The sequence below is a fragment of the Eubalaena glacialis genome, chromosome 6 (assembly GCF_028564815.1).
Source record: "Eubalaena glacialis isolate mEubGla1 chromosome 6, mEubGla1.1.hap2.+ XY, whole genome shotgun sequence".
Lineage (NCBI taxonomy): Eukaryota > Metazoa > Chordata > Mammalia > Artiodactyla > Balaenidae > Eubalaena > Eubalaena glacialis.
Window position 1 is genome coordinate 117,929,339 of NC_083721.1, and position 24,847 is coordinate 117,954,185.

General features: G+C 40.8%; 1 protein-coding gene across 1 annotated transcript in view; it reads right to left on the reverse strand.

The window, feature by feature from the left end:
* MED12L (mediator complex subunit 12L) overlaps positions 1-24,847 on the reverse strand; it is a 315,582-nt gene that overhangs the window by 216,114 nt on the left and 74,621 nt on the right. Inside the window, exons 11-15 of the mRNA XM_061193546.1 lie at positions 11,560-11,691; positions 8,859-8,985; positions 5,375-5,589; positions 3,960-4,064; positions 2,925-3,101 (exon numbers count right to left, since the gene is read on the reverse strand). Coding sequence (XP_061049529.1) covers positions 2,925-3,101; positions 3,960-4,064; positions 5,375-5,589; positions 8,859-8,985; positions 11,560-11,691 — 756 coding nt within the window. The remainder of the gene's footprint in view (positions 1-2,924; positions 3,102-3,959; positions 4,065-5,374; positions 5,590-8,858; positions 8,986-11,559; positions 11,692-24,847) is intronic.

Consider the following 24,847-nt stretch of genomic DNA (forward strand, 5'->3'; position numbering starts at 1 on the left):
GGGGTCCCCACCCCCCAGGCCGAGGACTGTTACTGGTCCGCAGCCTGTCAGGAACCGGGCCGCACAACAGGAGACGAGGGGCGGGGCGAGCGAAGCTTCATCCACCGCTCCCCATCGCTCGCCTTTCCGCCTGAACAATTCCCCACCCCATCCGTGCAAAAATTGTCTTCCATGAAACCGGTCCCGGTGCCAGAAAGGTTGGGGACCGCGGCTGTAGTGGATATAGAAGTAGACATATAACGTTGTACACGTGAAACATATAATGTTATCAATCCACGTTACCTCAATAAAAATAAATAAATGATCTCAAAGGATGAGGGGTGGGGGAAGAAAGAAATGGTGTTCCTGGAAGCTAACAAAACAAGTTTGATTCCAGACTCATTTTTTAGCTCTGCACTGAGAACTATTTTCTGAAGCTTGAAACCTAAAGACAACTCCTATCCACAATTTTACAATACATTCTCTGAGTTTGAAGAGAATAGTAAAGGAGAAAATGCACAAAAAAGTGCCTCTTACACTTATAACATGGTAGGTACTGGACAAACTCCAGCTGGCTAGTGCTAATGATAGGAGCCCCAGTCAGCATCACGTATCTAACACGGACAGGGTCTAAGTGACTCACCTGTGGTACAGGCTGGGAGAATGCCTACACACTAGAACCTGTGCTTGTTGGCAATCTAACAACATGTTTTCACTGATGAACAGATCAAGACATTCATATACGACCATATATGAAACTAGTTTACTTTCCTGAATCTTTTGGTCAAGTCCCCTTTTAGTCTTCTCTCCTTGGCCTTCACTCACTAGAGCCACATTTGAGAGACAAAGGAGGGGAAAAAAAAAAAAACTTTTTGTTTTTTTAATCATATTCTTATATTCTCCTCACATGCATGACTGGCTAGTCGAGTTTTCCCTTTTATTAAGGAAGAAAACCAGACTCACTACAGCATTCCTAATGTCACTGTTCTATTAATATATACTTTTATTTCCCCGTTTTTGATGGCTTATTCTAAATTTCCCTCACAGAAAAGGAGCTTCTGGACAATTGGTGAGAGAAGGCTATTAAAAAATTGTACCCTACAACATCAATTTTCTAGCAGTTCTTTTATGATTGCACATTACAGTTGAATTATGTCATAACTCATCGGGAGGCTTATATTCACATCATTCATGCTCTTTCCTCTAAGGAAGGGGACAGTCTTGAGAATGCTAAGTGCTGGGAACCACTGTGTCACCAAAGGTCACGCGGACAACAGAGGAAAGAAGTCCATGCTTGGGCAGCCCTCTGCTCTCACACCCACACACAGGCGAGGGAGACGTCCAAAGCGCTGCTCACCCAAGAGAAGAGCACAGAACCCTCAACCAATTTGAACCATTTTCAACTTTTTGCCATATTTCCTTCATTTCCCCTGTCCATTTTTTTTAAATAAACTTTTTATTTTGGAATAATTTAAAATTTACAGAAAAGGTATAAAGATAGTACAGAGAGTTCCCACATACTCTTCATCCAGTTTGCCCTAAAGCTAATGCCTTACATACCACGATACATTTGTCAAAACTAGGAAATTAACGCCGGTGCATTACTATTAACTCCAGACTTCAGTATGGAGTCTTTTTGACTCTGACTATTTTAAAACAAATCGCAGACATCATGATAGTTCAGCCATGAATTCTTCAGGATACATCTCTAAAATATCAGGCTACTCTTTCAGCTGCCCTAAATAAACTGTGAGGTTATTCCATTATGTGGAAAATGAGTGATGCCTACAGGTAGCAGTTGAAAAATACTGATATATTCAGCCAGTGATGAACAAGAAAAAATTGTGGCTACTTTTGATATAGCCCCGGGCATAGAAAAATTAACAAGGGGTTCTCAATTGTAACAAGAAAAAAATATATGGGTGTAGTGATTTTGAAAGTCATTTCGGAGAGTGTTCAAAAATAACCAAAAAATAAACAAATTTAAGAAAATATTTAGCCTAGAGATCAAAACTCCTCAAAGATATCCAGGAAATAACATAATATTTACCTCACAATTACATTTTTTGTTAATAATAATAATAGTCTTCAATGAAAAAAGAAAAAATGACTCACTGAAATTACACTTAAAATTCCAGGGAAAAAGATAGTGAACCTAAGAATTAAAAAAAAAAAAAAAAAAATTTACAAATTTTGGCCCTATTTTCACTACAAATATCAAAAAACTAATCTTGTTTCCCTTCAGAATAAAGCATATCACTTGTTATGACTCAAACACTAAATTTCCTGGCAACTATTTTCCATATGCTATCCAGTTCTTAAAGTCAACAGGTCAAAATCCAAGTCCATCTCATACACAACCTCTTCTATGAAGCCATAACCGATTTCTCAAGCAGATGCTTTCCCCCCTTCCAATATTTATTCTTTCAGAGTAGAAGAGACACAGGAATGTCAAACGGTTCACCTTCCAGTGGACACTTGGGTTTTTACTTAATTACTGCACTTCTTTTGGTGCTTGTCATTTTATAGACATTTGTCTCCCTATCTTATTCATCTTTCCTGTGCCCAAAAATTCTTACTCATCTGTATAATACCAAAAGTACCTACCACAATACAGTGCACATAGAAGCTACTCAGTAAATGAGTTTCAAATTGAAGTAGGAAAACACATTCAGACATCATTTGCAGTGACTCAGATGCTCTTAATAAAAGGACATTAACATAGAAAATTCTGTTCAATCTAGCCAGCCAGTAGTAGTATCACACCACTAACTTGGACTACATGAGCACATAAGCTACATGATGAGAATCAATAACAAAAGAAGTAGTGAAGGCAAAAACTCACCTGCTATCGTACGTAGTACTCAGGCAAGCAGTTGAATAATCAATGGTCAATGACCCTGCAGTGAAATAATCAGGTTGCCAACTGACAAGCTGTGACTTACCAGAGGTATGGGAAAATGGGTTGCATACTGCAGATGTCGTAGGAGGTCATAATTAGATGGAAAAATTAACTCCCTTGGTTTTTCTCTCTTCAACAGCTTCTCACCGTTAACTGACATTCTTCTGCCCAGGGAAGGGTTAGCATTCTCACAGGACTCTCCAGGCATGGGAGAAAAAATCTAAGTCATGTAAAACAAATGTTGGAGATTGTAAATGAAAGAGAGCAAAACCAAAACACAGAACTTCAAACCCACAAGACACTCACACCATATCCTTTCCTTATTTAACCAATGAGCAAAATAATAAACTGTGTTAATTTGCACAAGTTTCATATTCAGATCATTAGCATCATCCCCCATTCTGAAGATGAGACAATGACAACCACACACATAAGAAATGTGCACAGCTACATTTCCTGGAGGACCAGAGATAAAATCAGACTTATAGGTAAGTGTTTTCCTCATAGGGCTACATTTCCTAGAAAAACATATACACAGAAATAATTCACTAATAAAGCTCATGAACAACAGATATAAAGGTTTTAGTCTGTTCCCCAACCAACATGTGTTTTCATAAAGAGTTAGTTACACATTGAGATCCCTGAGGAAGAACACGTTGTAATTATACCGAGATAAAGCAGGAGAATGTATAACAAGTCCAGAGCCAGGAAAGCTGTTATTGAGAAGCTGAACACACATTCAGCCAATCAACATGGGCTGTCCTGATGAAACGACATTCGTGTATTCCTCAGATAACGATCTCTAAATGAACAAAGGAGTCACAGTCAACCAGGAGGATGGGAGTATTAGAATGGACAAAAGGAGGCAAGGCAGCCAAAACTGAGGATGAGCTGAAATGAGATAACTGCATGAGATGACTAACTGAGGCCTCGGGTGCAATGCAAGAGGATGACATTCACATCACAAGTACATAGTTCATTCCAATACACAGGGCAAGGGGCAGAAGGACGGAGACAGCTGGGGCAGAGGTGGGGAGGAGCGGTTAATGGCCAATAAGAATTTGAAGGTTGAACCTACTGGAAATTCCGAACCAAAGTCAGTTTTAAAGTCACTCTTGTCTACTTCATCAAAAATATTAGTAGTTCCTGAGTCAATGCCCATATGCGCCATAATTGTCTGTTCCTAATAATTGCCAGAGAAAGAAAGTCACATTGTAAATTTTGTAGTTCATAAAGAAGCTGGAGCTAAAACATGACAGTGACATTTTAAACCATCTTATGTCCCTTTTCCCCCTAGTGTCTTTTTTTCTCAATAAAAAGTAAAGGAAGTTAAGTCACCCATTGCTTTACAAAGTCACATTATTTGTCCTCATGATGAAAAAGATTTAACTTCCGTGATATTTTAAGGGAAAAAGTACACAAACTTCCTGATTAAAAACAAACTGGCCATAATTTCCTTCTTGGGGGCATTCCTCCTAGTCACATGCTCACCAACTTGCCTTAGTAAGAAAAATCTAAGAGTATATTTAAGATACTAAGATACCTTGATGTCCAAAAATAGAAAAGAAAAAAACAGAAACATAGAAAAAGCATAAACAGGTAAAGTAACTTTATTTTTTACTCTTTTTAACTTCTACTGTGGACAAATTTAGAAACAAAAGTATTTACATTAAAGAAATAATTTTTAAAAATCTTAAGAGTACAAACTACAAATTCAGGTGTGCAATTTTAATGGCAGGTTTTTAAATTACAAGGATAGCCACTATTTTTAAAATATCATCATAATATATGCTTAAACTCTCGCAGAACCAATATGAGGCTTTATTTTTTAAAAACTGTCACAATCTCTCACCATTTTCTACTATTTCCCATCACCAACTTCATGTTTTTTGCCTTGAAAATTTCCATAAGTATCTGGAACAATGTCCAAAATACAAGAAATGGGCAGAAAATTATAAAGTCATACTCACGGTATAAAGTAATTTGTTAAAAAGAGCAATTCTGCAACATTTGAGAGAGAGATTGAATTTTTAATTAATTGAAATGAAAATACGATGTGTTATGACTAAAACGTATGTATAAAAGAGTGATATAAGTAATGAATGATACATTGGAGAAAAGATGCTCCTTAGAATGAAAACAGACAGGATGTTAGGGCCAAAACAAGTCCAATTTTGAGGCTCAACATTAAAGGAAAACTGGAGATTAGAAATACGTAAAACTGGAAGAATATAATTCCAATCCAATGAAAAATGTGATAGCCTGTCAAATCTTTTCATTACTAGTTTTAGCATATCCAAAAGAAAATTCTAGGAGATATAAACTACAGTCCAAATTTTGTGTGTGTGAGTGAGAAGCAGAGATAAATGAGCTTTGAAACAAGAGAGTACAACTGGAAACGATCACCTCTCCACCACCGCATAATCCCTCTAAAAGCGGTTCCCCAGCAGAGTTTGGTTTCTGGGGGGTGGGGCACCCCTCCCAGGGCCATACCTCCATTTTCACATCATGGTCCTTTGGATAGTTCTCGTCTGCATTTTCTCCTGCTGGCGACCGGGGCCGAGTGGAGGCGGTGATGGACAGGTCTCCTCGAGAGATGAGGGTGCACATGTAGGCGTCATGGGAGAAGACGTCGTGCCGGATGAACTCACAGAAGAGCAGCACCAGGTTCACAAATTCCACCTTCTCACATTCACTGTTTGGATCCGCTGTAAAGAAACAAATTCAATCAAGAATCAGTTCCCTCAACTGGGTAGGAAAAAAAAACAAAACAAAACAATGACTAATCTTAACAATATTTTCACTACTTTGCATTTTTTTTAACAAAATAAGGAATTTATTGGAAAATTATGAGGCTCTAGCTTTTTGCACAGAACTGGCACACCAGGTTTTTTGTTTTTTTGTTTTGTTTTAAATTTTTATTTTTTTATTTTGTTTTAACATCTTTATTGGAGTATAATCGCTTCACATTGTTGTGTTAGTTGCTGCTGTATAACAGAGCATCAGCTATACGTATATATGTATATCCCTATATCCCCTCGCTCTCGAACCTCCCTCCCACCCTCCCTATCCCACCCCTCTAGGTGGTCACAAAACATCGAGCTGATCTCCCTGCGCTATGCAGCTGCTTCCCACTAGCTATCTAGTTGACATTTGGTAGTGTATATATGTCAATGCCACTCTCTCACTTCGTCCCAGCTTACACTTCCCCCTCCCCGTGTCCTCAAGTCCATTCTCTATGTGTACGTCTTTATTCCTGTCCTGCCCCTAGGTTCTTCAGAACCATTTTTTTTTTTTTAAGATTCCATATATATGTGTTAGCATACGGTATTTGTTTTTCTCTTTCTGACTTACTTCACTCTGTATGACAGATTCTAGGTCCAACCACCTCACTACAAATAACTCAATTTCGTTTCTTTTTATGGCTGAGTAATATTCCATTGTATACGTGTGCCACATCTTCTTTATCCATTCAGCTGTTGATGGACACTTAGGTTGCTTCCGTGTCCTGACTACTGTAAATAGTGCTGCAGTGAACATTGTGGTACATGACTCTTTTTGAATTATGGTTTTCTCAGGGTATATGCCCAGTAGTGGGATTGCTGGGTCATATGGTAGTTCTACTTTTAGTTTTTTAAGGAACCTCCATACTGTTCTCCGTAGTGGCTGTATCAATTTACATTCCCACCAACAGTGCAAGAGGGTTCCCTTTTCTCCACACCCTCTCCAGCATTTATTCTTTGTAGATTTTTTGATGATGGCCATTCTGACCGGAGTGAGGTGATACCTCATTGTAGTTTTGATTTGCATTTCTCTAATGATTAGTGATGTGGAGCATCCTTTCATGTGTTTGTTGGCAATCTGTATATCTTCTTTGGAGAAATGTCTATTTAGGTTTCTGCCCATTTTTGGATTGGGTTGTTTGTTTCTTTGATATTGAGCTGCATGAGCTGCTTGTATATTTTGGGGATTAATCCTTTGTCAGTTGCTTCGTTTGCAAATATTTTCTCCCATTCTGAGGGCTGTCTTTTCGTCTTGTTTATGGTTTCCTTTGCTGTGGCACACCAGTTTTGATTGTCCCACTGTAACTGAAAAATATCAATAGTATCCAGTGTTCTAAGCACCATTTCTAGATTAAAGGTAGTGGTCTCTGGCAAATGAATGATGATTTAAGTAATCATGCAAACACACAAAATTTCAGGTAAGAAAAAAAAAAGCAGGGCTAGACTGCTTTCCTCTGGTTTTACTATTATAACTGCTCACGATTCATGACTCATGACTGTTTGTTCTACCTAGCGCGTATCCGTGTTTTGGGGGAGAGTGGTTTGCACTTTTTCAAAGGAGACTTCACAATAGAACCATAATTCAGATGGTATTGGAAAAAACTAGTGAGTGGGATCCACTGAAAAGAAAAAGGGACAATGGAATAAAAAGGGCCCCAAGATGGAGCTGTGCCATCTTTTTAAATTCATAGCCAGTCTATTTCACTCACATTATGACTTTTAATATCGCAGCTATAAAACTCTGTATCTGCACCTTTGAGAGAAGGTTAAAAAATGACTGAAGTACTAAGCCTAAACCTACAAAGCTCAGTCCCTGGTACCATCACATTCACAAATACCAGTAAAGACAACAGCTGGATCCAGGGAATACTACACTCAGTGCCCTAAACCGTAAGCCTGAATGTATGCTCTTGCCCATCTCCAAAGCCAATGATGAGCAAGCTTGATTCAGAGAAGCAGAAGAGCTTTCTCTGACAGAGCAGTAAGTGGGATCCAGAGCAAGCAAGGCATAGGAGGAGGAAGTTCTTCCCAAATTTCTTTGGCAACAGGAATGGGGACACGATGAGGGGAGCGAGGGGCAAATGTCTGTCTCCCCCAGGACACAGGGTAAGTCAGAGCTGCTGACTTCCATCCCTGACAATGTATTTTCTCCTCTCCGGAATCTCTCCTGTCCTTTGGTTTCTCTGCTGCCTTCTCCAGGCTTCATCACTGCTCCCTACATTCCGACCACCAGCTTGGCTGAGGCTCTTGTTCTCCCTCTAGCCTAGAAGAGCCACCAAGTAACTAAAAGAACCTCACCCCCAGGTGTCACTCAACCCTAAATGAGGCCCTCCTCAGAGGAACAGGAAGCAGTACTGTTTCTTGCTGCTTTACCTCTTTCTTCTCCACAGATGGCTCCCTTCGCTACCTTCCACTCTTTACTCTCCTATCTATCATTTGTCACTTTTTGCCATTTTTCTGTTTTTCCATCACCATCTATCCAGAGACCCTCCCTGCTGTCCTTTGTCAGATGAAAACCTCAGAATAAGGTCAAGCCCACTTAGCTCACACAAATGATTACTTTAAAGTTTCCACCTACAGTATGAACCCACTGGGTGGTTGTTTATTCCCTAAATCCCCCTCTCCGCACCAACAATGGAATAAAGACACAAAAAGAACATGATAGGACATGAACATCCAAGAGAGTGTAGGCAAGCAGCCAACCATCTTTACAAACCAGTGCCTTGTATCAGAGACCTGCTTATAAGGTACTTTTGTTTTATTTTTTCCCCCTTTTAATATCAGAAGTTAGAAAATCAGGAATTTAGAAAACAGTGCAAAAAGAGAAAGTTCATAATCACAGTATATATATAATAAACATCACAGGACCTTAGCTCTTCTCTTTTGGGAAGAAAGATCTAGAAAGGGAAAATTAGTCCACCAAACACAAGGGAATGAGCTGACTTATTGTTTTAAGTATTAAAACTCTGGAAATTTTTAAGTCTTTGAAGATTGCCTGATTCTAAAATCGCATAAAAGTCTCCATTGAAAATAGGCTACAAAATTTTGCGTGGTAAAATATGCATTATATTCAGTACAAAGAACTTTTGATAAGATTACAGATAAGGGGGGGGAGGGTTTTCTCCCCTTTCTGATCAATTCCAAAAAAGGTCAATCCCCTTATCTAAGATGGAAAAGCAAAGAGCTTTACTTACACAACGAGGGGGCCTGTGTATCTAAAAACCTTAGCAGAACATTCTGGAAAACAGGCAAACTAGATCCAGCAAGAGAGGCTGAAGAAATGGACTCCTTCTCATCTAAGACCTCTGATTCACCACATCTCTAAGATTAAAAATAAACAAGCAAAGTTAATTATAGAGGACAAGTTTGAAATGTGTTAGTTTTTTATTAACATTTATGTTCTTGGATAAAACAGGCAAAATTAATTGAGATTTCTGTATTTATTTGAGGGCCATGCACCATAAGTGAATATAATTTCTAAAAGTTGAGGGAAACTGCCCCCGAACAATTCAAATGATTTCAAAGAACCCCTGTGAAAAACATTATTCATGTGAATTATATACTCTGCCCAGCACAGTATGAATATCCGTTGAATGTGTAATGTAGTACAATAAACTACTCATTACCCCTATGCAAAACTGCTAAAAATAATTTGAGGTTGTCTTCATTTTTAAATAGTTCATGTTTAATGGTATTCCCTCCGAGAAATATTTGGGCATGTATTATTGCATTTGATTCTTTTGTGTTTGTTTTTGTCAAGTAGTGAATTTACGAGTATGGTGGGGAAGTGTGGTATCAAATGAGAAAACTAACATTATTCTTCTAACAAGATTCTTTCACTCATCACACTTCACCAAGAAGTTCTCTCAGAACCTCCTGGAATCTCCACAGTTCATGAAACACATCTAGAGAAGCTGTTTAACTTCTACATTCTTAAGGTCAGGACTTGTTGGAAGACCGGTAAAGAAACAGTTTAGAAGCAATCAGAACCTCATTTTCTATTCTTTTTTGATATCGCTTTGATTCTTCCCATTTTCATTATCTATTTTAATATTAAAATATTATTATATTTAGATATGATTTATTCAATCCATCCTCTCTTTATAAAGGTCAAATTTTGAAAATTAATAGAAATCAATTATCTTAAACATTTCGGAGAGAATACATTTTTAGCTATGAATACATTTACACCTATTAAAATTACTGTCATCTATATGTGAACCTCTTCTGAGTGTGAGTGTGTGTGAGTGTGTGTGTGTGAGTGTGCGTTTGAGTGTGTGAGTGTGTGTGTGAGTGTGCGTGTGTGAGTGGTGGGGGTGTGGGAGGTGTTCTGGGATATACAAGCGGGGAGGGGAAGACACAATAAAAACAATCCAGAAAGAGCAATGAAATTTGAGGAATTCAACTTTAGTTACTGAAGTTTAATCATTGCAACTCGCTGTAGAATATATTCTATTCATAAAGACGTAGAAAAAAGCAATGAAACGCTTTTCCTAATTTGGCCATTGTAAAAGGGGCCATGTGGTTTACACCTTAGCATCAATATCCTTAAGCCCCAATTTCAACGACATGGCCTTTTGTATTTGGTGAACAGTGCTTTCCCAACAGAAGGAGATGTCTATGAAAATCTTCTTCCTATTTCATTTTTTAATACTGTCACAGGAAGCAGGTGTATTATCAGTAACACAGCACTGAACAGGATGAGCAAGGCCCCTGTTGTCAAGCGTACTCTCACAGGCATTAAATAAGGAGGCAATAAGAGGGCACCAGGCATTAAATGAGAAGCCAGTGAGGAAAGTGAAACAGAGCCGCCTGAGAAAGAGGGGCCGAGGGGTGGGTGCCGTTAACTGTACATCAGGTGGGGATGGAGGAGCTTCCTGAGGAGGTGATACATGTTGAGCCAGGAATGCTAGACAGGAAGCGACACCTCCGGAAACAAGAATGGCCGTGTAAAGAGGGGGGGACGGAGTGTGCCACCCGGGAGGAACAGCAAGAGCAAAGGCCCCAAGAGAAACACGAGTGTGGTGTGTGTGCGGACAAGGAAGACCAGAGCAGCTGGGGCTGTGTGTCACCCAGCGGAGGGAGGTCCGGGAGGAGGTGGCAAGGGCAGGTACGGGGCTCCTGTGAGGCTCTGTGGGTCACGGGAAGGAACCACTGGGAGTTTCAGGAAGGGGACAATGTGATCTGTGTCCATGTTGAAAAGGCGTCCCTGGCTGCTGCGTGGAGGATGATGGGGAACACGGGAGGGAGCGAGGGAGGGAGGGAGACACTAGGCAGGAGGCCCTGCAGTCACAGCTGTCCAGGGGAGAGGTGACAGCCTGGTCAGATCACACACGTGCCTTCGCCAGAGCTGCCCCCGCCAGGCCCCGCAGGCAGAAAGGAAGGCTCACTTGGAAGCTTTCCTTCAACAAAGCTAATGCTGACGAGGTTAGCTTTGCTTGTTCCCTTCTAATCTACTCCGGAGCTTTAATTGCTCTCTCAGGGGCCAGACACAATCTCAAAAACGAATACAAACTGGCATCTGTAACCTCACAGTCAGGACTGCCTCAAGAAAGTATTTCTAGATCCACTACACGTGTGTACATATACACAAATGTATATAATACCAAGTGTACAGACATCTATGTATGTGTGTGTGCCTTAACCTCACAAAGGGAGATTTCCACTGTAAATCAGATATTGAAGTTTTATTTTAAAGTAGTCCAGAGTATAAATTATTGGCTTCATCGACTTAGAGGGATCCTACTATGGAGTCCTTATGTGAATTTGTATATTCTTCCTTTTCCCTTCAAAAGGGAAAAAAAAAAAAGCATAATGAGAGTAAGAAACAGAATCCTGCCCAAAGCAGTATTTTTAAACAATGGTATCGACAAGGAGAAGGAAAACCCAACCTACCTCTGCCTCGATTTCCGCTTGCCTCTTCTCCAAGAGCTTTGCCACAGCCATGGCCCTGTGCTTGCCTGATCTCTTACAGCTCACGGCCCATTCGCACAGCAGCGTCACCACAGCTTCATCACTGGGGGCAGCCTAACGACCAACAGAAATGGGTACCAGCCATGTCACCTGATGCACGAGACTTAGGATACAAGCCACAGAATATCTGAAGTTTGAAGCTTTCTTCTTACATTGTTTTACATTTGTTTTAGGAAGTGTCCCCAAATCTATTTTAACTGAGGTATAAAGAGTAAAACGTCAGTCATCAGGAAGGAAATCACTTACTTCGAACAGCTGAATCTGTGACAATTCCAAGAAAATTAAGAGTTTCCTTGTATATGCTTTCACTTACACAGGATCGTAAGCCAGCCCCATCAAGCCTCCAGAGCTCAATTTCAAAGGAAACAGAAAAGGAGACCGACCACTGAATATCAAGGACAGCTGTTACAAAGCCCAAGTATTTCACTCCACTGCTGAGCCCCTTGGGTTCTCACTCACAGCCTCAGTCAACACATAATCCTAACAAGCCAGGCTAGAGGGTCTCCCAGTCCAAGGAGGAATTGGAAGGAACAAACGGGAGGGGAGGCAGGGATGCTGATCAAAACTCACGGCCTTAGAAACAACAAGCATGAAGAGTGACAGCCAGGCAGAGAAAGGAACAAGAGTCACAGGCAGACCCAGTTAACAGAGGACGGTAGCCTGGGTAGGGCTCAGCACTGCCACCAGAACCATCAGCTGTAGCTGCCATGGCCTAGAGATGGGTACCACGGACTGAGGACCAGAAGAGTCAGAGAAAGGCCACAGGGACCCAAGTGACATGAACTGCGGGGGGAGAGGGGGTGTAAGTAAGCAGGGGGATCGTCCCTCTGTACAATCGCACCTTTCCCTGTAGAGGCGTCATGCCAAACACTGAACACCAGCTGCTCATTTTTAACATCTGCCCCATTGTATAAACACTACGCCAAAAGAACCAGACAATCACAGTACTGGCATTTATATGCTATGTGAGACGCTCTTAACTTTTTAGAATCCGTAAGCTCAATTAAGATTATGATAGCTAGGGGCACACTCTCAGGAAAAATATACATATACACACATGTACTTTAGCACAACACTTCAGAAGCTTTGAGGACTCTGAGAAGACATCCAAGAATCCCTGATCAGCTTTTAGATACCAGCAGACAATTCAGATCATGAAAATCAGTTTATTCCAAGATTTTTACCCATCCTACCCTAAGTTCAGTTAAACACATGCTGACTTAAAGAAATGGTATCTGGGGCAGGTATCTCAAAAGGAGCTCTGAGTCTCTTAATTTAAAACAAGAGAAATAATTCAATTACAATGTATAAAGGTTGAACATAACATTTAAAAAAGAAAGCAAACTGGGAGGAATTCCTGCCTGGATTCAATCCAATCCTGGGAAAAGCAAAAAATATAAAAGTCAATGCAGTGTAGTGCCGCATGCTTAGATTTAGAATATTAAAGAGAACAAAAGGATTTATTTTAAAAATACTGCCATCAGTTTTTAATAAATTCATCGGTCAGTAATGTGCATTATATCTACATTTACAAAGTTTTTTTTCCCTCTGCATCATCAAACAAAATGAAAATGTGCTACAGAAGAAGAATTGACTCACCCAACGTAAGTAATAAGCTCTGCTTGACCTAGAAATGCATAGAGAAAACTATATAAAGGAAAAGACTTCTTTTTAACACATCCAGATATTGACCACTGGTTTGGGGCAGAAATGTGCTAGAAAACAAGTCTTGGGAAAGAGAGAATTCACTTTCAGAAACACTTATTAAGCACCCAGGATATGCCAGGCATTGAGGAAATAAAAATTTTAAAGATCTGGCCCTTGTTCTCAAAAAGTTCACCCCCTAGAGGGAAAAGCAGAAAGGCAACTAACCATAAAGCAACAAGCTGTTCTGAAGGTGTGGGGAGGAAAGTGACTTAAGTCAAGGCCCCGGCACCTTCCACATCTCATAGGCAATGAGATGTGCCGGCTTACAGACATCTGAGATACGAACTTGAAGACACACGGGCCTGCAGTCTACCCACTGCAGTTGTGGCCTCAATATGTAATTATTAGGAATTAAGTGAATTAAGAACGTCAGGGGGAAACGCTGCTAAAAGACTGAGTTTTAAAATATAAAATTTTAATTATGCCCATAAACAGTTATACATTTCAAAATCTATTTTCAACCAATAAGTATTTTCCAATCCTGGCCAGATTCCAAAAGTGCAAAGCCCACTCCTTTCTGAATATCAAACAGCCTGCCAAATGAGGCCACTCTTTCCTGAGGATACTGGAGTGGTGGAGACGGAAGAATTGGCAGGCTCAGTGCTGATTTTAAAAGAAACAGTAAGCTATTACAAAAGAAGTTTTATGACTAACTTCTCATTAGATCATACTGGAAAATCAGGTGATATTACACCAACTTCAAGGCAAGCTATCTCTGCAATATAAATAATTACATATTTATATACTTGAGTCATGAGGCGTTTCATTCTTCTTTACTCTTGAAAAATTGTTATAACATAAATTTTTTAAATTTAGCATTGCTCTCTGAGGTAACTTCCCATTCAAACATCCCTTTCCCCCCTATTTACTACAAAATTTTGGTTCATATTTTAAGTGGTTTTACCAAGAGGTCTTTTCTAGATTCCACTAATTATCAAAAATGAGGAGGGGCCCCTGCTTACTTCACTCTAAACACCAGCTCCAGGGTACACCCCATCAGACACGTTCAAGAGGCATACAGACAGACAACCATGCAAAGATGCCTCATACCCACCACCCAGAGCCTTGCCACTGCTCTGCTCTAGATAATTTTTAGAAAATTATTAGAGGATGGCTTCCATTTGTCTGCCAGATGCTATCTTACAAATTAATTCGAATAACTGTCAAGAGGACATCATGACTTCAAATATGGAAGTTGAAACGCATTCTCATCCTGTAAACAGATGTCTAAAAATATTGAACTCTCTTTCTTTAAGGCAACCAATAACTGTAGAGTGGAATTTAATAAATATTATTTTAAAACAAAATAACTTCAAGGCAAAAATTTGAGGTAATTTAGCAGCTCAAGATATGAACTAAATATAGGTCCCTGCCTTCCACGAGATGGCAATTAAGTGGGACAGACATACATGTATATAAATAATTTGGACGCATAAAAAAAGAAAATGAAAATTATCACAGAAAGCCAACAACATTTAACAGGAGAAGAGAGAGCGGACTGAAGGGAATTATCAGATGTTTCTTTTAGAAGGTGGCTTTCAAGAAAAATTTTGAGGAATGAGTTAAATTTCAAAACTGAGATGCACAGGGAATTCCCTGGCGGTCCAGTGGTTAGGACTCAGTGCTTTCACTTCCGGGGCTTGGGTTCAAATTCTAGTTGGGGAACTAAGATCCCACAAGCAGTCAGAAAAAAAAAAAAAAAGAGAGAGAGAGAGAGACGGGAGAAAAAAATGGAATTAATAAAACAAACAAACAAACAAAAACTGGGGTGAACAAAAGGAGAAATAAGTATATGGTAGGCAGAATAATCTCCCTCCCCCATCCCAAAGATGTGCACATCCTTATCTCAGGACCTGTGAACATGTTACTGTAAATGACAAAAGGGGACTGTGCAGTAGTTGTGATTGAGACAAGGGTCTTGAGAAGAGGCGATTACCCTGCATTATTTGGGTGGGTCCAACGTAATCACAGGGGAGCTTGCAAGAGAAACGGAAAGCAGGAGCGTCAGAGAAAGACATGCGACGACGGAAACAGGAGTCAGAGGCAGGGAGAGATCTGAAGATGCCATGTTGTTGACTTTGAAGATGGAGCAAGGGGACACAAGCTAAGGAATGCTGGTGATCTCTAGAAGCTGGAAATGCAAGGAAACAAATTCTCCCCTAGAGCCTGCAGAAGAAACGCAGCCCAACTGACCCTTTGATTAGAGTAAGAGCATAACCTCCAGAACCATAAGAGAATAAATCTGTGCTGTTTTAAGCCACTAAATTTCTGATAACTTGTTACAGCAGCAATAGGAAATTAATTCGAAGAAGTTTTAAACAAACACACAAAAAGTAGTGTTGAGGTTCAAGGAATTATAGGGGCAGAGGACTGCTGTTTAAATGGCAAATATAGGAAGGCTACAATACAATATTAAAAATCTAGGGAAAAAAGTTTAATGATAACTCACGGAAGAAGAGTACCACGAACTAGGTAGTAGCCTCATTAATACATTTACTTATTAATCCATCAATAAATATGTATTGCCACCAGGTCTTCTTCTAGGCATTAGATATAAACAGTCTCATGTACTACTTTATAGGAATAAAAGTTGATATTTCCCTTTTGGATGAAATGTCTACCATATAACAAGAGTCTTTAAAATGTTCCCATTATTTGCTTCAAGAATTCAATCTCTGAGACTATAGCTCAAGGAAATTATCTTAAAGTAAAATGATATGAGTCCTCTAGGCATCAGTGAAGCATGATACCAAGATACTGCCCCCCATCCCAGCTCCCAAAACTGACAAAGTTTCCCTCTGAAATTTTAAAGAGTCACCTAAAGGATCAAATCAGAGAAAACCAGGTGACCTTACAGGGAGAAAAAGATCCACACAGATGATTCACAGGCCAGAGAATCTGTCTTCAGCAGTGGAACCATGGAAATTTTTGTGATGGTGGTTTTGTTTTTATTTCTATTTTTCTGCAGGCAAAGAGCAATATTTCAATATCTAATTAAAGATGCATAAATAGGAGAGGCAGATAAGACAGGCTTGTAACGGAACACAGGAGAGGGGAAGTCAGAGGTGCACGATTACCAGCAAAGCTCAAATCCTCCCAAGAAGAGAAGTTCTCAGACCTCAAACAAGGTCTGCTCTCTGTCTGCCCACCATTCTTCCCTTCTTCCGGGAACAGCACCCTTACTTCTTCTGGGGGTACTACTCCTCCTCCTGCCCCAAGTGGTTCAAGGAGGGGGTTACTAACTGTAGTGCCCCATCCTCTCAGCTTCAATGCGACATTCTGGAGTTGGGCCTTTGATGGGCAGTGAAGCCTTTAGGCAATTCTTTGAACACAAGAAAAAAAAAAAATCACTCTATCAGGTACTCATTACATGCACTGCTCTCTGCTCAGTCTTGTAAAATGTTTTGGATGATGAAGAGACTAGCCCTGACCAAATGAAATTGTCTGTTTCTATTCTGATCAAATATCGATGTTCAGAACAGGTTTTCTGCAATATATATTGCTTGTTCTAGTCATTACTAAAGTCTTAGCACTTTTAACTGGCCAAAGCAGACAAAACAAAAAATGGAAAGTATCAATACTTGACCTTAAATGTAAACTTTTCAGTCGCCTCTAATGAAAATTTAAAATAAAAAATAACTTGGTATGGGCTTAATCACTCTCAAAATCACTAACAAAGACAACGATGGCAAATTTTCAGGTGCTAGTAACAAAGAGAATTAACATTTATTATTGAGTGCTTACTCAGTTTACAGTCAGACACTACGATGTGTTTCTAGAATTATTTCTTTAATCTTCACTACCTATGAGCTAGTTATTATGATTATCCTCATTTTACAAATAAGGAAACCAAGGCATAGAGATGTTAAATAACTTGCCCAAGATCATTCAACTAATTAATGGAACTCTTGCCACAAGATAAATCTTGGGAAATGAACTAAATAAGTAGAGCTACACTGTGTTCAAAGAACCTGGAAGGTGATCTTGACCCACCCCCAGGGTACATGATGGCCCCGATCTTCTCTTTGCTCTTCCGCCTCTACTCTGGGTGCTCAGAGCATCAAAGTATTCTGCTCCCTTGTGCAATAATATTTACTTCCATGTAATATGCATCTTTCACAACATAGCTTCATGGCTACTGGCTTTAAATATCCATTAGGAAAGGGAAACACACCGCTCAACTATTAAAGAAAAGTACTTCATCTTCCCAAACACTACAAGCCAGAGTTGGAGTCTTCATGGGCAGTAACAGACAGCTTTTCATACTGGTACTTTGACAGATAGTAAGAAGTTGTTGAAAATACACAGCATGCACCCCCCCTAGCCTCTAACCACACACAGGCAAATGGGATACACAAGAACAGGAGAGAGACAGAGAGCCATGACACATAAAGTTAAGGTCAGAGAAAAAGCACCAAACTAGGGGGTCAAGAATGTGGGGTTGGGCTTCCCTGGTGGCACAGTGGTTAAGAATCCGCCTGCCAATGCAGGACATGGGTTCGAGCCCTGGTCGGGGAAGATCCCACATGCCACAGAACAACAAAGCCCGTGCACCACAACTACTGAGCCTGCGCTCTAGAGCTCGCGAGCCACAACTACTGAGCCCTCGTGCTGCAACTACTGAAGCCTGCGCGCCTAGAGCCCGTGCTCCACAACAAGAGAAGCCACCGCAATGAGAAGCCCGCACACCACAATGAAGAGTAGCCCCCGCTCGCCTCAACTAGAGAAAGCCCACGCGCAGCAACGAATACCCAACGCAACCATAAACAAATAAATTAAATTAAAAAAAAAAAAAAAAGAATGTGGGGTCTAGCCCTGACAGAAATTAAAATGTAATCATGGCAATAATAATATTAACAACTGTAAATTTTCAACCACAGTGATAGCAGTAGTAATAACTGAAAATATTTACTGAGCAGATACTGGGTGTTTTACATACATCATCTCTAATCTCAACAACAAACTTTAAGGAGGTGCTGCGATTCCCATTTTACAGGTGAGAAAACTGAGGTTCAGAAGTTAAGTAAGATGGCCCAGGGCACAGAGGTCAAAAGTAGCAGGACCGGGACACCTAATTTTTTCTGTTGTTCCCATCATGGGTGAATCAAGATCAGTGGCAGCACAAGGAGCATCATGATTGCATGGAAACCTCCCAAGGGGCTCACATGCACCCCAGGAAGCCTGCCTCCCAGCCCACTCCAACCAACCACTGCTCCCCGCTGCTCTGGCCCTGACTTGTACCTCTCTAGGGATGAGCCAGACCTCTAATCTAATTGACATGCAGAAAATGAAACCACAGGAGTGAATTACCAAAGATTTCATTCCTCCTCTGACACTTGCTAGATCAGATGCTTGTACAAGGCAGGGATCTGTCTTTTCCATGGTTTTCTTTTCAGTATCTAGCACAGTGCCTGGCACATAGTAGATTCAATAGCTATCATTAATCAAAGAGTAAAAGCAATAATACAGTGTTACATGAAACCAAAGGTAAAAACAAGGTGGATGATGGGGGGGGATGGGATTTACGATTTGTTCCCCTCCCCTGACACACACATGCACTTACTTAATATGGAAAAATAGGGGACTTCCCTGGTGGCGCAGTGGTTAAGAATCCACCTGCCAACGCAGGGGACACGGGTTTGAGCCCTGGTCTGGGAAGATCCCACATGCCCGCGGAGCAACTAAGCCCATGAGCCACAACTACTGAACCTGCGCGCTAGAGCCTGTGAGCCACAACTACTGAGCCCACGTGCCACAACTACTGAAGCCCACACACCTAGAGCCCGTGCTCTGCAACAAGAGAAGCCACCGCAATGAGAAGCCTGCGCACCGCAACGAAGAGTAGCCCCTGCTCGCTGCAACTAGAGAAAGCCCGCACACAGCAACGAAGACCCAACGCAGCCAAAGATAAATAAATAAATAAATAAACTTATACATTTAAAAAAAAGGAAAAATAACTGATTTAATCTAACAGTTGATTAAGTATAAAACACTAGAAATGTTCCCATTCCTAACTTAATGAGTCAAGGATGCTGGCCACAAAACCATTATTTAGCATCATTCTGAAAGACTGAGCCAATGGAAAGAAACATAAATACTTGAATGGATATGGCAAGATTACTACAGTGTGCCTAAAATTCTCCTCCCAGCAACCCAAAGAATTGAAAAACATCATGACTAGAAGAAAACAGACAACTAAAAAGTGATGAAAATACTAAGCAGTCATGAAAAAAACAAAAACAAAAAAACCCTGCAGAATATCTTGTAGGAAGCAATCCCATTTATATCCCCCAACCTAGTTGTTAAGTGTTCACATACAAGTACATAAATGCCCAGGAAAGTATACAAAGGATATGGACCAAAATGCACGGTGGTTACTGCTTGTGTATATAACGAGTGTTTGTTATACGGTCTGCCCTGCTCTAATGCTTTCACAGCAATCCTATGATTGTTGCGCAAACTGAGGCCAAAGGTTAAATAACTTGTTAAATGTCTCAAAGATACTAGGTCACAGACCTAAGAGTCAAATCTAAGCTATCTGCTTCCACAGCGGGGACGCATGCCAAAATGCCCCCCCTTCTGGGCAGAAGGGTGGGACAGGGAGTCCAAGTTGTGGGATGAAAGGGACTTCTTGATATCAAAAATAATGTATTCATGTACTATGTGTATAGAAATCACAAGAAGAGTGTTCGCTTCGGCAGCATATATATATATATATGTATATATGTATATATGTATATATGTATATATGTATATATGTATATATGTATATGTATAGCTGATTCACTTTGTTATAAAGCAGAAACTAACACACCATTGTAAACCAATTATACTCCAATAAAGATGTTAAAAAAAAAACAAAAAGAAATCACAAGAAGAAATAATTTCTATAATGAAAACAAGTGAGAGAGGATGGATGGACCCAAAATTCAAAAATCAGTAAGATCCTTCAATTACCAGCACTGTCACCTGGCCTCATGAACGTGGGACCCACTCATAGTGGCAAAATACTAAAATCATTATTAACTCTGCTGCAAATCATCATCATTAATGGTGCCACCTATATCTATAATAAAGATACTCCAAATGCAAAGAAAGATTCTCATCATAAGGGCGATGTGTTACATTTTTCTTTCCTAGGAGAGGGCAGGCACAAACTGTTTAAATAGATTAAGTCCAATTCATTTCTTATTCAATCACTCAATAACCTAATGATCTCTAGAAACTAACCACAGGTCTATGCTTTAACAAACAAAGAAGGAAAAATAATTGGCAACTACACCTGAGAAGCAGGTTTCCTTCAGAAATTTAGAAGGTACTTGGTGAGGTTGTTTGCTATTTTAAAATAAGAAATTTCTTAATATACATTATAAAACAGTACCATAAAAGGGATGGGGAAAAACTCAATGACTCATTACTGTAAGCAACAGCAAACAAAAAGGACTTGAGATCAGATACTGAATAAAGCTCTTCAATAGCTTTTTAATCTGAGACTAAAAGGACATGTTTACAAATGTAATTAATCACTCTTAGTCAACATTAAACAAAATGGTCATATCTGGACAAAAACATTACTCATATTACAGCACCAATAAATAATATGGGATAATACATAGAGCAGTGATATTAGCAAGTCACATGGTTTGCAAACTGAAGCACATTATGGAGATCTGGATGAATTTCAAGAAGTGCATAAGGTAAAAATTGGTCTGAACTGCTAATAGAGCATAAGCCTGTTGTACACAGTCAGGAACAGTATCTAACAGTCAGAATCACCATATAAGGCAATAAGCCTAATAAGATTATTAACCACACACTCAAGATTTATTATTTAAATATAAGTATGCATTCATTTTTTAAAAATCTTTATACATATGAATGTTTCCATGTGTCCATTTCCAAAAGATATTTGAGACAGCTGATTTTTGATGAGGGAAAGGGCAGTTTCCTGGTCTCACAACCTTAGAATCAATGTTGCTAGTCTTTAGGTCTCGTGACATCTGAGAAACAAAACATACACCATGAAAGCAAAAAAGACTTCCCTTTTTTTTTCTCTTTAATGCAGCAGTTAAAAATAGTACAACTCCAAGTTCTGAGAAGACAGGAGGAAGATAAGAAAATTAAAACAATTTCTGAGTATTTAAATCAACTGTCATTAATTTCCCCTCTGCCAAAAAATTAATTTGCTATCCCTCAGTTAAATCATAAACATTTAAATAATAATAATACAAATAAAGAAAATAGTTTTGAGAAATACATAACTGCATGATAACAGCAGTCATTTACGAGATGAATTAGAATCATGAAGTAAATCCCTCCAAGTCCATGAAAAGTGCCATGTCTCTCAAACTGAAAATAATTAAAACACTAGACTTAATTCCCAAAAGTCATCACTGTATGGTACAATAAACTTTACTGCTTTCCTCTTGCGACGAATGAAAGAAATATACAGATAAGAAGAAGGGAAACATAAATTTCTAAAACATGGTGCTAGGTTCAAATCACTTGACATCCAAAGTTGCCCAGCCAAGAACAGAACAATTGGCATTTACTAGGCGTTTACCATATGCCACCATATGAAGCGGATTCTATTAGTAAGGTCATCGTACAGAGCGAATGACACTGAGGGTGGTAAGTAACCAGTCTGGGGCCCCATCCAGCTACTCTACAACAAAGCCAGGATCCAAATCCAGGTCTGAACTGGCCTCAAGGTTGTGATATCCTACAAAGGCCAGATTTCTCAACTTGAAGACTTTCTAAGGTAAATACTACATTAAAATTGCCAAGCTTTTAAAAATCAGTTAGAGGTTATTACTGCAAATCAGTATGCCCATATCAATGTGGAAACTGTTCACGGCAATTATAAAGGTTTTTCCCTCCTTTTTCCAAAATTACATCTGACACTTGTTTGTTCAGCTACAGGTACCTAAAATAAAATGACTTTTTAAAGAAGCAGCACAAGAAATAGTATGTACTGGTCAAGAATGTTGTTCTGGAACCATTTAGGACTCCAATCCCTATTCGCCCACCAAAGAGTCGGGTATGAGCTTAGGCTATTTACTCAACCTCTCTAAGCCTTGATTTCCTCATCTGTAAAATAGAAGAATAAAAAAAAAATTTTTTTTAAACATGTGTCTCATCAGCCATGGAAAATTTCTTACAACAGGGCCTGGCGGCAAAGAAGTACTCAAGAAAAGGCTGAAGAAGGAAAAAAAACACACATCCAAACCGAGAGGCCCAGCCCCATCTAAATGGATTCATTACTGGCCCTCCTCAATAACAGCAAAGTCTAGTATGTCTGGACACACCACTTTCTCCCGCAGCTATATTAATATAACTGCCCTTGTACTAATAGATTTGGTTTAAGAAAGAAGAAAACAGTAACTGTAGAAGATGAGCAAGGCTTCCTTTGGGTGTCCAGCAGGAAAATGGGTAACTTCTGAGGCACAGTAAGCTCCGGCTGGGCCATGATCAGCACTAACGATAACTGCTGTAACACTTCAGCACACGGCACCTTAACGGGAAGGCATATGTGTGTGTTTTCCTAGTTCGCTTGACTTTTGCCTCATCTGACCCTCCTATCTTGAGTCCCGGTTTTAAAAAGTGACTTCTTCTTAAACAACAGTTAAAAAAAAAAAACAAAAAAAATCCTAAGCATTGAAACGAGCATGATCTGACAACATGGTACTCAGCCACCTCACCAGGGTGAGCCAATCCCATCCAACTGCTTCCCCACTGAGGGCAGAGCCTCTGTGAAAATCCGAGAACGTAAAAAGCCTGATAGATCCAGGCTGTGCTTTATGGATTAGCAGACTGTGCAACGGGTAGAGTTGTGTGTGTGTGTGTGTGTGTGTGTGTGTGTGTGTGTGTCTGTCTGTCTGTCTGTCTGTCTCTCTCTCTCTCCCCCTCTCCATGGAAGTCCCAAGGGATCATATTCCTTCCATCTCTCTTTCATGGTCTCCCTAAATCCATCAGTCAGGAAGGACAGCAGCTAGTGTTTACTGAGTACCCATTTACAAGCTATAAATATTGAAATGTTTCATCCATATGGTTTCGTGCCATTTTTCCATCATCAGCAGACAGAATGCCCATTTTACAAATGAAGAAACTGAGACTCGTCAAGCTACATGAATTGTCCGTGATGCCACCAAATACACGCACTAACCTGCTGACTCGCCAGCTGAGAGCTCCCCTGTCAGCCGCCCTCCCACCGGCACCTGCACGTACCTCTTGTGCGTCTGAACCTGAGCCACCGGTGGAAGCGACGTACTGACCAGATCTCACCACTGCCCTCACCCCGAGCCTTCCCGGCCAAATCTTTCAGAGGGGTTGCTGCTTCCTGTTCATGGTCCCAGCAGCCTTTTTATGAGCACCCAAAAAACCAATTAAACACCTGCCGAGGGCTTGCTGGGCCTCGGCGCGGTGCTGGAGGCGGGTGGCGTGCCGCTGAGCAGGAGAACACCGCCCTGGGCCTGTGGAGCCCTCGGCTCACAGGAAGAGACACGGAACAAGCACAGCCATGACAGAACAGACGCGGAGCTTTCGCCTTGCGGGTAGAGTCCTGCAGCCACACTGATGCGGAGCTGGCCCGGACCAGAGCTGAAAGGAGGCCTGTTCTGGACTCTCCATTCAAAAACACCCATGTGAACTCATCACACCTGTCCAGGGACCACTTGGCGAATAGCCTAGGCATAAAATAAATACAAACAATAAATCCATAGGTCTGGATTTAACAGCAGGGGAAGAGGAAATGCACATCTGCCGCTGTTCCGACCAGCTTTGGCCAGTGCAGCTGGTTTGGCCTTGTCATTACTCAGGAGAAAGTCTGCTTCCTCGGGCACCACAGAGAGAAGGGAAAAGGCCTCCTTTTGACTCTCCCTTCTGTCCATGTCCTCAGGGCACCCCAAGACGCAGCTGCAGCTGCTTCTCCCCCCACGCCCGACACAAACGAGGGGAGAAGCCAAGCGGAAGGAAGCGGTCTGGGGACTCTGGAAGTTGAAGGGGGCACCTCCCGACCCTGCTGCTCAGAGGTGAGGTCAGCAACGCAACCCCTGCCTGTGGGTCACACGTGACAGACTCAGGCAGGGCTTGGAATCAGGAGGTCCTCACGGCGCCCACAGTAAGCCCCTCACATGGGTATCGGGCTCCTCCACCTCTAGCACGCACAGCAGAAGTGGTTCTAAGACACTGAACAGGAAGCTATCTGAGTCAGTGTTGCATAAAACACGTAGCAGGAGCTGGAAAGTGACAGGCAGCTGAGCAAACACGGCCCACAGACATACGGCTCGGCTGGCAGAGTGGTTTAAGGTTGGGAGAGTTTACATACAGATCCCCACATCCAGGTTCTCCCGAAACACGGGATGATCAGGCAACAGTGGGTCTACAAAACCAAGCAGAAGCCAAGATAGGCTGCCCTGTTCAGAAAGGACAGCCCCTTTCCCGGTCACCTGGGCTGCACCCTCTCGGTGTCCCGTACACAGCAGCCCACCACATCTCACGCTAC